The 13,328-nt window shown below is 45.7% G+C and overlaps 1 protein-coding gene across 1 annotated transcript in view; it reads left to right on the top strand.

The window, feature by feature from the left end:
- The first annotated feature begins 634 nt into the window (after positions 1-634).
- The window catches only part of LOC116973097 (hormonally up-regulated neu tumor-associated kinase homolog A-like), a 33,257-nt gene continuing 20,563 nt past the window's right edge, over positions 635-13,328 (top strand). The window contains exons 1-3 of the mRNA XM_033020793.1: positions 635-933; positions 10,119-10,411; positions 12,718-12,773. Of these exons, the coding sequence (XP_032876684.1) occupies positions 682-933; positions 10,119-10,411; positions 12,718-12,773 (601 nt within the window). The 5' untranslated portion in view covers positions 635-681. The remainder of the gene's footprint in view (positions 934-10,118; positions 10,412-12,717; positions 12,774-13,328) is intronic.

Genomic DNA, 13,328 nt, shown 5'->3' with positions numbered 1-13,328 from the left:
AATAGAACAAGCTGCTACTGGAAGTGGTGGAGACGGGTAGAACTAGATTGTTTAAAAGACATTTGGACAGATACATGGTACATGTATAGAAAAGGTTGAGTTGAATATGGATCAAATGCAGGCAAATGAGACTGAAAGGCCTCTTTCCATGCTATATATCTCTATGATTATAACTTTGAGTGTTGTGCTCTTTGGGGTTAAACACTATTGAATCGATTATTTTGATTCTCCTATCGTCTTCCCATGACCTTTCTAACCTCCACTTATTGTCGAACACTCACCATTGCAAGAAGTGACTTATCTGATCACCATTTCTGCACGTTTTCTGCTACACACTTGACCATTGGTTTAAGCCACACAATATTCCTCAGTGTCGGTGACAATACGCCACTCGTGTGTGCTCTGCGCTGGGATTGAATGTCCTTTATTGATGGTCTGCGTGCATGACTGACAAAAAGGGATATCAGCCTGGTTAATTATCTATGCCATCGTTATGGCTGAACGGGCCAGTAATCTTCTACGCAAATCATTAACTGGGAGGTAATCCTTCTTCAGAGAAGACTCGGGTGATAATGGGCTTTGTGTTCATTTCCCCGGTGATGTGTGCTAAACACAGCCAACCCCAGCTCCAGCCCCAGCCCCCGCTGGGGAACGGCTCAATTCACCGTGCCCGCCTCGGCGATGCCTGCAGAGGTTAGATCCGCTCTGGACCACCTTCTGGCCGGAGCAAGCACCGCGGAACGAGCGCTGCCAGCATGGGAGGAAGCGATCAAAGACTCTGAAATGCCGGAGTGTTTCGTCTCATTGCCTCAGGATGCAGCGAAGAGCTTCTCTCACACCAAGCGGGTAGGGAACTACCTGGTGGGCAAGATGATCAACAAAGGCTCATTCGCCAAGGTGATGGAAGGGCTGCACATTCCGACAGGAGAGAAGGTAAAAGCGTGTAAGAAGGAACTGCAGATGCTAGTTTAAACCGAAGATAGACACAAAAAGTCTGAAGAAGGGTCTCGACCCGAAACGTCACCCATTTCTTCTCCCCAGAGATGCTGCCTGTCCCGCTGAGTTACTCCAGCTTTTTGTGTCTATCTTAAGTAAACGCGTCTATCTTAGGTACTTGCTTCCTGCTTGTCTGATGCCAAGTGAAAAGTACATCAAAGGAGTGGAGCAATCCCAGTCTTATATTGATTAGTGTTCAAAAAGATAAGACATTGATGTTAAAAAAAGGTATTTTAGATAGAAAACATGACAAAAGCTGGCAGTACTATTTTGCAAGAACAAATGTAATAAAGTATATGAATGTGTATGGGAGTGCAGCATACCTGAATCTGTTATTGATTTTTAACCAAACCTTTCCTGAAGTGAATTAACCGGACAATATTCTGTTCATTCTGCTTCTGCTTGTTTACTGCACAACCGCCAACAGCTGGGCTAGAAATCTCTTGCGTGTTTTCATGTGTGTTTTCTTGCATTATTTCCACTTTATAGTATTCCATTTGCAATAGACTTTAACGTTGTCACAGAATCAGCTACTGTGGGGTTTGTAGCGGCACAGTGCTGCAGCGGTAGAGTTGCTGCCTTACAGCGCCAGAGACCCGGGTTCAATCCTGATTATGGGTACTGTCTGTACGGAGTCTGTACGTCAAAAGCGGAGTCTGTACGTCCCCCCCGTGACCGTGTGGGGTTTCTGCGGGTGCACCGGTGTCCACCCACACTCCAAAGACGTACAGGTTTGTAGGTTAATTGGCTTGGTAAAATTGGAAATTGTCCCTAGTGTGTGTAGGATCGTGTAAGTGTGCAGGAACCGCTTGTCAGCCGAAGGGCCGTTTTCCATGCTGCATCTCTAAACTAAACTAAATAAGTATTTATTTTATAAGAACGAAATTAATGAAGTTTATGAATATGTATTATTACAATATACCTGAATCTCGGTACTTGATTCTTAACAAAAACGTTCTTGAATTGACCAACGTGAATATTTCTCATGACTAAATGTGCTTTCCTGTGTGTTTCCTTGTTTATTTCCACCTTCTTATAGTCCATTTGCAATAGACATTAATGTTGCCGCATAGCTACTGTAGAGATCATAGAATTGCAGAGACACAACCCAGTACCAGGCCCTTCAGCCCGCCTAGTCCATACTAACCACCAACTTTATGCCCATTTATACTAATCCTACTAGTTCCATTTATATATTCTTCCACAATCTCAATACAGTTCCTGCCTGATTTTCTGAGTGTTCCAGCATTTTCTGCTTTTAATTCAGACTGCTAGCCTCTGTAGTGTTTTATGGCTCCTGCAATTTAGTTTTTCTATAGTTTAGCGATACCGGGCGGAAACAGACCCTTCGGCCCACCGAGTCCGCACCAACCAGCGTTTCCCGCACACCAACACGATCCTGCACACACTGGGGACAAATTACACTTAAACCAAGCCAATTAACCTACAAACCTGTACGTACGTCTTTGGAGTGTGGGGGGAATCTGTAGATCTCGGAGAAAACCCACAAAAGTCACTGAGAGAACGTACAAACTCCATACAGACAGCACCTGTAGTCAGGATCGAACCCGGGTATCTGGTGCTGTAAGGCAGTAGTTCTACTGCTGCACCACCGTGCCATTCTTATTTAATGGTTCCCCAGCACAGCTTTCATATGGCAAATCAGGACTTTGGAGAAAAATATTTTCTCCTCTTTAACTGTTGAAATGGAGGTAACTGGTAACTGGTTCGTGCATTTGTCAGTGGTACTGTGGCTCAATCTAACTTAATAGACGGTGCAATGGTGTTTTATTGCCCCATGTAGCTAGGTACAGTTTATTTCCTTTTTTGCAACAATTCAGTAAAAATCTTACCAAAAGTATTACCATACTTAAGTGCAATAATACCTACCGAAGATTCACACAAAATGCTGGAGTAATGCAGTGGGACAGGCAGCATCGCTGGAGAGAAGGAATGGGTGATGTTTTGGGTGGAGACTGTCAGAGAGTCATAGAAACATAGAAAATGGGTGCAGGAGGAGGCCATTCAGCCCTTCCAGCCAGCACCGCCATTCATTGTGATCATGGCTGATCGTCCCCTATCAATAACCCGTACCTGCCTTCTCACAATATCCCTTGACTCCACTAGCCCCTAGAGCTCTATCTAACTCTCTATTAAATCCATCCAGTGACTTGGCCTCCACTGCCCTCTGTGGCAGGGAATTCCATAAATTCACAGCTCTCTGGGTGAAAAAGTTTTTTCTCACCTCAGTCTTAAATGACCTCCCCTTTATTTTAAGACTGTGGCCCCTGGTTCTGGACTCGCCCAACATTGGGAACATTTTTCCTGCATCTAGCTTGCCCAGTTATTTTATAATTTTATATGTTTCTATAAGATCCCCCCCCTCATCCTTCTAAACTCCAGTGAATACAAGCCTAGTCTTTTCAATCTTTCCTCATATGACAGTCCCGCCATCCCAGGGATCAATCTCGTGAACCTACGCTGCAATGCCTCAATCACAAGGATATCCTTCCTCAAATTAGGAGACCAAAACTGTACACAATACTCTAGATGTGGTCTCACCATAGCCCTATACAACTGCAGAAGGTCTTGCTGCACCTCCCCCTTAGCTAACCTAACTCCATTGAGATAATAATCTGCCCCCTTGTTTTTACCGCAGTCATTGTCAGAGTGAGGCCTAACGCAAATTGGAGCAACAGCACCTTATATTTTGCTTGGGTAGCTTACAACCCAGTGGTTTAAATCTTGATTTCTCTAACTTCAAGTAACCCTTGCTTTCCCTCTCTCTCCATTCCTCCCTCGTCCTAGTTCACCGACTAATTTTACTTCGGAGTCACGTGAGTGACTACGTGAAGAACCCGCTCAGAGCGCAGGCGCGGCATTACGCCAGCAGTGCATCAGCGGCTGCCACGGAAGTTAGGCTCTCCCGTTACAGATGAACCGGACCGTCAGGTGAGTACCCTGAGGTCGGGTTTTCTTTTACAGGTGAGCCTTTTTCTGCTTGTGTTTTTTACAGGCAGAGAAAAAGGCTCTGGAACAAAACTGTCCCCCGTTTTCCCGTTGGGGAGGGGGGCAGCAACAGGCAGTAGGAGCGTTACCCGGTGTTCCGTAATTCCCCGACACCGTGCCGAGGCCAGCCCGCTAGTACCTGAGCAGCGGGCTGGACGCATAGCCACTCGAGAGGCATCCGGCAGGTGTTCCCGATGTCGGACGGGACGTCTCTCCTCCCGCACGGGGGGAGAGAGAGCCGCCTGAGCCGCTGGTGCGGCTCACGGAGCAGGTGCCTGCGAGACGCGCTGCTTGAGGGGCGCTCTCGCTACTACGAGGCACAAAAGCTCCAGAAGAAGGCGGTAGGAACAATTACCGGGCGCTCCGCTATCACCGCGCCGAGCCCAGTCCCGCTAGTGCCTGAACTGCGGGCTGGATGTCTAGCCATCCGAACAGGCATCCGGCCGGTGGCGTCCAATTCGTCGGACGGGGACATGTCTCCACCTAAATGGAGGAGAGACAGCCGCCTGAGCTGCATCCAACAGCAATTGGAGCAGCTCCAGCGAGATGCACAGAAAGAGCGCTCTCGCGGAGGGAGGTCAGGCACCCCCTCCACAGTGCTTCATGCACTGCCCTCTGCTCCCTCATTACTGGAGGTTAGCATTGGTGACCAGGGCTGGGCTGGTCTGGAACAGGGGCAGGCGGACGAATTCGGGAGTATGCCAGGGGTGCAGGAACATGAAGAGCTGTTGGGTGTGATGGACCGCTTGTAGCAACCCCACGGGCTGGAGCGCCGCTGGAACCAAGAATGGCGGCCAGCATCAACCATTACTGGAAAAGGTGCTCGCTGAGGTGCTGAAACAACACAGCACCAGAAAACGGTGTGGCCCTCAAAGTAAAAAGTGTCAACAGCCAAATCTGGGGGCATGTGGGTCACACATCCGGACCCAAGAACTCAAGCTACAGCGGATCCTAAGGCTCCTGACGTCGGCCATCACAGCCTTTGCTCGTTCCGTGGAGACCACGGAGATGGATACCTGCCAGCAGGATGTGCTGGCATTAATGTGTACCACACAATTTGAGATCAACAATCTCCGGAGGGAAACATAAGACCTGCCCTCAATCCCAAAATTGCTGGCTTGTGTGAAGCCCCAGCTGCGGAGATGGACGCGCTGCTATTTGGGAAAGATTTCAATAAAAAACTGAAGGAGATGCAGGAAGCATCAAAAACCTTCGGCCTAATGAAGGCAGGCCCCGGGACGAGCAAACCAAGACCTCCGATACCCAAGCGGCAGCACCCCATGGCATCCACCAGTCGACGTCCGCAATATGGGACTGGTGAACGCTTGGGGTCCGCACATTATCCCCAAAGATCTTTTAGATCAGGGCCCGCAGCGGACCCTCTGGAAAATGCGCCTCCCCCCAACATCGCCAGCACGTCAGAACAAAATCTTCAGGAAAATGAATAAAACAGAATCACCAATAACCATGGAGGTAGGTGGGTCTGGTCCCTACCAGCATATAGAGAATAAGGGTGCTATATTAACAGGGGGGAGATTACACTTGTTTAAAGAAGCATGGGGTATGGTCACGAGTGACAAGTATATACTCAACAACATTACAGGATATAAAATACAATTCATGTCAGAAAAAACGCCGCCAGTTCAACAATGGCCCCAAAGGGTATTTCTCCCTCCGTCAAAGAGAAACGTGAGGGACAAGCTGAACTGGTGAGACTTATCACAAAGGGGGTCATCGAAAAGACCAAACATGAACCTTTGGAATTTGTATCGAATATATTCACTAAAACCAAAAAAGATGGTGTCTGTCGCATCATCATTGACATAACATCACTAAACAAATTTGTTAAGTATATACATTTCAAAATGGAGACATATGTTACTGCCAAACAACTGAATTCCAAAGGACACTTCATGGCAAGCATTTATCTTAAAGATGCTTACTATCTAGTACCCATATACAAGGATCATCGCAGATACCTAAAATTTATCTGGATGGTACAAAGCATTGCCCTATGGGCGAACTTCAGCCCAAAATTATTCACCAAAATATTGAACCCAGCCATGGCAATACTAAGAAAACAAAAACATATTGTCATGGCATATCTGGAGGATATTCTGATAGTAGGGAAAACGATGGAATTGGCTGTGGCAGCAGTATCAGCTACAAAACAGCTCCTCGAAACTCTGGGGTTCGTCCTACATCCAGATAAATCTAAGTTGAAGCCATCCACTATCATGGACTACCTGGGCTTCACAATTAACTCAGTCCATATGACTGTTACCTTGCCAAAGGCAAAAATGGTTGAATTAGCACAATCATGCAACAAATTAATGGTCAACGAGCGACCAACTATTCGACAAGTAGCAAGAGTAATTGGGGAAATGGTAGCAGCATTTCCGGCTACACAATTCGGACCTTTGCACTATCAAAAAATTTACAGAGAGCAAAGGTACGGGCAATAAAACGACATACAGGTCACTATGATCGTGTCATGAACTTACCCACTGAAGCAATATCAGAGCTACAGTGGTGGGCAGAAAACGTTTGGCATAGTTTCAGCCCTATCTTTATCACTAACCCTACTTTAGTTATTCAAACAGATGCCAGTGCTCAAGGCTGGGGAGCGACTAACTCCATATCCAGCACAAGTGGTAGATGGACTAAACTAGAGTCATCATTACTACTTACACTGGGCATTAACTATCTAGAGATGTTGGGCGCCTTTTATGGTTTAAAAGCATATGTATCTAATATGCAGCACTTGCATGTTCGGTTACAAATTGATAAATACTACGGTGATGGCTTATATTAACCATATGGGTGGCATAAAATCATTATCATGCGACAAATTGGTCAACATGATTTGGCAATGGTATGTCGAAAGACATATTTGGCTATCAGCTACTCACCTATCAGGTAAGCTAAACACCCATGCCATGAGAAAATTAAACGCCTGGGTTGCAAGTTTGAACAGACCTTACCTGGAACTGGGATTGTCCAAACAAACCATCACCACCATGTCGGCATCCCTTCGAACATCCACCAAGAGGCAGTACTTAACCAGCATCAAAAAAGGGAGAAGTACTGCCAGGAAACATGGACAACATACGCAACAGCTACAGCCACCAACATACTGGAGTTCCTGGCCATCTACACCACGATGTAGGGATCAGCTACAGTGCCATCAACACAGCGCAGAGTGCTCTTTCTGCTTATCTCAAACCAGCGCCAGGACAACAGGCGATGGGATCCCATCCACTGGTGGTAAAACTGATGAAGGGCATTTACAATATCAAGCCCTAAGCCCAGGTATACCCATATTTGGGATATCAGTGTGGTCCTGACATATCTCAGGGAATGGCCACCAGCCAGATCCCCCGGCCTCGAGCAAGCTACACTAAAGACGCTCATGTTGATGGCACTTGTATCCGCTCAGAGGGTCCAGTCACTACACCTATTGCGACTGGACAACATGATCACAGCTCCAGACCAGATCTGTCGTTATCCAGCGACTGGTCAAACAGAGCAGACCAGGAACACCTAATCCAGTCGTGGCTTACCCACCAGAACCACGGTTATGTGCCATGACCCACCTGCTATCCTACATAGACACAACCAGAATATTCGAGGGAGATGAAAAGCCTTGTGGGTCAGTCACAAAAACCTTATGGTGGGGTACGAGCCAAACCATTGCGAGATGGCTCAAGCAGGTGCTAGAAACTGCTGGGATAAACACTAACATGTACAAATTTTATTCCACCAGGGCAGCATCCATGTCGACGGCTAAAGAATGGACATGCCTATAGACCACATCCTGGCTACAGCAGGATGGTGGGAAGGGAAAAGACCGTTCAGAAATTTTATAATAAGCCGTTGGCAAAACCTGTTTATTTGCAGTAAAGATTTACGAACTGCAAATATTTAATTTAAGCCCAGGGGAGCAACTTAATTCTTTGTTGTTATTGTTTAAAAAATACCATTGTGTTTTTCTACAAATAGACTCATTGGTTCATTACGATAACACTTCCTCCCTCAAGAACTTCGGCAGGGAGTGAAATGAAACTGTTACACGGTTTGAAATCACAGAGCTTTGAAATCTTCACGTAGTCACTCACGTGACTCCGAAGTAAAATAGTAAGATTAAATGAGAACTTACCAGTTTGAAGTTTGATCTGTATTTTATGAGGAGTTACGATGAGGGATTACGTGCCCTCCGCTCCCACCCTCATTATATGGATCAAACTAATAAATTGATGTCTCCTTATCTTTACTATGTTTACTTCAAAATAACTGTGTCTATCTGTGATTCCACACCGCTGCTTGGAAGTATGCCGCGCCTGCGCACTGAGCGGGTTCTTCACGTAATCCCTCATCGTAACTCCTCATAAAATACAGATCAAACTTCAAACTGGTAAGTTCTCGTTTAATCTTACTATTTCACTGTCCTTCTGATTAATTTTACTGACTGTATGCCTCCTTGTCACCTTCCCCTCAGCTGACAATGTACTATTCTAGATTTCCTTATCATAGTCCGCATTGTTCTGTCGTTTTCACACCTTACCCTTCCATATCTCTAGACTACCTCTTCCTTGACTCTCAGTCTAAAGGGTCTCGACCCGAAATGTCAACCATTCCTTCTCTCCAGAGATGCTGCGTGTCCCAGAGTTACTCCAGCATTTTGTGTCTATCTTTGGTTTAGACCAGCATCTGCAGTTCCTTCCTACACATTTCATCTGCAGTTTCTTCCTATGCATCATACTTACCGAATAATGAAAGGCCTGGATAGAGTGGATGTGGAGAGGAGGTTGCCAGTAGTGGGAGATTCCAGGACCGGAGGATGTAGCCTCAGAATAAAAGGACATACCTTTAGAATGGAGATGAGGAGGACTTTCTATAGTCAGAGGGAGGCGAGTCTGCGGAATTATTTGCCACAGAAGGCTCTGGAGCCCAAGTCAATGTATATATTTAAGGTGGAGTTTGACAGATACTTGATTGGTAAGGATATCAGGTATTATGGGGAGAAGGCAGGAAATGTGGTTGAGAGGGAAAGATAGATCAGTCATGATTGAATGGTAGAGTAGATTCAATGGGCCAAATGGCCTAATTCTGCCCCTATAATTTATGAAATTTTGAAGTACGAGTGTAAGAATATGTAAGAATAGTAGATTACACTAGGGCAATAGACAATAATTGCCAGTTTACTGGTGCCATATTGTATCCAAGTTTCAAAGTTTTTTTAAGTATCGAGTCTTAAAGTGGCTTAAAGGCCCGTTTACTTTTCAGTTAGACAATAAACAATAGAAAATAGGTGCAGGACTGGGCCATTTGGCCCTTCGAGCCAGCACCGCCATTCAATGTAATCATGGCACTTTACACCCTTGGACGCCACTTTATGTCAAAAAAAAGTCGTGATTCTAAATGAGTGTGGAAGGATGTGGAGAAGCTGGTTTCTACCAAAGATAGACACAGAGTAGTGGAGTAACGCAGCAGGTCGGGCAGCATCTCTGGGGAAAAAGGATGGGTGACGTTTCTGGACAGAACCAGTCTTCAAACTGAAAGTAGAGGGATGAGACTTAGATGGAGCTGACTAAGAATCACAATCAAGTTGTATTAATATTGGGGTTTTTGATTTATTGATTTTTTTTATTGATTATGGTACCTTGTTTGCTGCTGCAAGTAAGAATTTATTTGTTCTGTTGTGGGTACATATGGCAATTAAACCCTCTTGGCTCTATTAACACTTGCATTTTGCAACCAACATTTGCAAACGCTCAACTGGGCGGCACGGTGGCACAGCGGTAGAGTTGCTGCCTTGCAGTGTAGAGACCCGGGATCGATCCTGACTATTGGGTGCTGTCTGTACGGAGTTTGTACGTTCTCCCCATGACCGCGTGGGTTTTCTCCGGGTGCACCGGTTTCCTCCCACACTCCAAAGATGTACAGGTTTGTAGGTTAATTGGCTTGGTAAATTGTAAAGTGTCCCCAGTGTATGTATGTGAGAGTGCGGGGATCAGTGATGGGCGCATACCTGGTGGGCCGAAGGACCTGTTTCCGCGCTGTTTCTTGAAAACTAAATAAAACAGTTTTTTTTGGTCGATGTGTTCACCCAGGTAGCCATCAAGGTGATCGACAAGAAGAAAGCAAAGCAGGACACTTACATCCAGAAGAACATGAAGAGAGAACCCCGCATTCACCAAATGATCAAACACCCCAACATCGTGCAGCTCTTTGAAACGCTGGAGACTGAGAACTCCTACTACATGGCGATGGAGCTGTGCCGGGGAGGTGACCTGATGGACAGAATCTGCGAGAAGAAGAAGCTTGAAGAACGAGAAGTGCGGAAATACACCCGGCAGATCCTGGCCGCGGTGGAACACCTCCATCGCCATGCCATCGTGCACAGGTACGAGCGAGGACCAGGCAAAGTCACAAAGTGCTGGAGTGAATCTGTGGAATTCTCTGCCACTGAAGGCAGTGGAGGCCAATTCACTGGATGTTTTCAAGAGAGAGTGAGATTTAGCTCTTAGGGCTAAAGGAATCAAGGGATATGGGGGAAAAAGCAGGAACGAGGTACTGATTTTAGATGATGGCGGCGCTGGCTCGAAGGGCCAAATGGCCTCCCCCTGCACTTATTTTTCTATGTTCTATGTTTCTATGAGTCAGGCAGCATCCCTGGAGAACATGGATAGGTGATGTTCCAGGTCGGGAGCCTTCTTCAGACTGTTTGCAGGTGGAAATGGGGATGGGGAGTGAAGAAAGCTGGAAGAGTGGAGGGGCAGGACAAAGTGTGGCAGCTCATAGGTGAATACAGGTGAGAGGGTAGCATGGTGGCATAGCATTAGAATTGCTGCCATACAACTGCAGTGACCTGGGTTTGATCCTGACTAAGAGTGCCGTCTGCAAGGAGTTTGCCCACAGTACACGTACTATCCTACACACTAGGGATAATTCACAATTTACCAAAGACAATTAACCTGCAGTCCTGTACGTCTTTGGAGTGTGAGAGGAAACAGGAGCACCCGGAGATAACCCACACGGTTACAGGGAGAACGCACAAACTCCATACAGACAGCACCCGTAGTCAGGATGGAACCCGGGTCTCTCGCGTTGTAAAGGCCCTGTCCCACTTACGGTAATAGCCGTTTGTAGGTACTCGGGGCTATTTTTTTAACTCGTGGACATTTTTCAACGTTGAAAAAAAGTCCGGACTTACCTGATGCCCCGAGTTCCTACAGCTGGCATTACGAGCCTCTACGAAATATCTACGGACTCTTATGGCCTCGCTACGGACATTCCCCGCCATTCCCCGAGTTCGAATCAAGGGGAAAACTCGGGAGAGTTTGTGAGTAACTCGGGAAAGTGGGACAGGGCCCTTAGGCAGCAACTCTTCCTCTGCTCCTCCGTGCTCTCCTTGGGTGTTGCCTGGGATGGAACATTTTAATTATGAAGAAAGGCTGAAGAGGCTGGGTTAGTTATCGTTGCCGTTTAGCTTAGTTTATGATTGGATGGGCATGGTGGCGCAGCGGTAGAGTTTGCACCATCATGCTGCAGAACAGCGTTCCTGTGGCACCAGTCCTTGCATTCCAGAAATGGTAACTTTCCATGGTGGCTCTGCCATCTATCAGAAACAAACAGATAAGAAAAGTTGCTAAGCCTGAGCAGGGCACATTCCACCATTGTTACCAAGATTGTAGACAGTCTAGTGTGTTTGGATTATACAATGTAAAGCTTTTGTTTGTGTGCTATCCAATTAAATCAGATCAGGGCTGCATGGTAGCACAGCGGTAGAGTTGCTGCATAACAGCGGCAGAGACCCGGGTTCGATCCCAATCATGGGTGCTGTCTGTACGGAGTTTGTAGGTTCTCCCCACAACCTGTGTGGGTTTTCTCCGGGTGCTCGGGTTTCCTCCCACACTCCAAAGACGTACAGGTTTGTAGGTTAAATGGCTTCAGTAAAATTGTAAATTGTCCCTTGTGTGCGTAGGATAGTGTTAGTGTACAGGGATTGCTGGTCGGCGTGGACTCGGTGGGTCGAAGGGCCTGTTTCTGCGCTGTATCTCAAAACTAAACTAAACTAAAGATAATACCATACATGACTACAATCAAGCCATTCACACATAGAACAGATAGAGCAAAGAGAAGTATAAAAGAGTGGAGAGATTTCATTGGATGTTAGTAAATCTTCTTCTGCGACCTACACACAAAGGGTCACTATGATCTGACGCTATATCTTGTGAATAGTTTGGGCTGTTTATTACAGAGGCATAGAAACATACAGCATGTAAACAGGCCCTTCAACCCAACTTTCCCATGCCCACCAAGATGTGACACTAGTCCCACCTGCCCGTGTTTGGCCCATATCCCTCTAAACCTTATGGAGTGGACATACTATTGTTACTTTTTTGCATATCTTTCATTCATTTGTTCTGTGTCTCTCTCTATATCACCATCTATATCTCTTGTTTCCCTTTCCCCTGATTCTCAGTCTGAAGAAGGGTCTCGACCATTTCTTCTCTCCAGAGATGCTGCCCGTCTTGCTGATTTACTCCAGCATTTTGAGTCTAGCTTCAAATTCCTTTTAAACTATTCAGAAGAATGAAGAGAAGGAAGGTGAACAGCTCAATCACAAACATTTTAAATATAAAATAATTGTTGGTTTTAAGGATGTATTTAAACATATAATGTTTTCTGGACTTTTCTTTCCCCAAGGGATCTGAAAATAGAAAACTTTCTCCTTGATGAAAATAACAACATCAAAATTGTAGGTAAGTGTAGCACAATATGAAATAATGAGGTAATATGTTGGGAACAATGGTGTTAAATGTTACTGTTGCAGCACAAGATCATTTGTTGCCCACTTAAAATAAAATGGTTATTAACATCATCTCAAGTAGCAGTAAAAGGAAATTAAAGAACAGAATAAGGATAATTCCTGACACCAGTTCAGTTCAATTCAGTTTACTTTATTGTCACATGTACTGAGGTACAGTGAAAAGCTTTTGTTGCATGCTAACCAGTCAGCAGAAAGACAATACATGATTATAATCGATCCATTTACAGTGTATAGATACATGATAAGGGAATAACATTTAGTGCAAGGTAAAGCCAGCAAAATCTGATCAAAGATAGTCTGAGGGTCACCAAAAAGGTAGATAGTAGTTAAGGACTGCTCTCTGGTTGTGGTGGGATAAGTTGCCTGATAACAGCTGGGAAGAAACTGTTCCTGAATTTGGAGGTGTGCGTTTCACACTTCTATACCTTTTGCCTGATGGGAGAGGGGAAAAGGAGGAGCGGGCAGGGTGTGACTCATCCTTGATTAT

This window comes from Amblyraja radiata, chromosome 5, assembly GCF_010909765.2.
Source record: "Amblyraja radiata isolate CabotCenter1 chromosome 5, sAmbRad1.1.pri, whole genome shotgun sequence".
Lineage (NCBI taxonomy): Eukaryota > Metazoa > Chordata > Chondrichthyes > Rajiformes > Rajidae > Amblyraja > Amblyraja radiata.
This window is presented reverse-complemented; position numbering and strand designations above follow the sequence as displayed.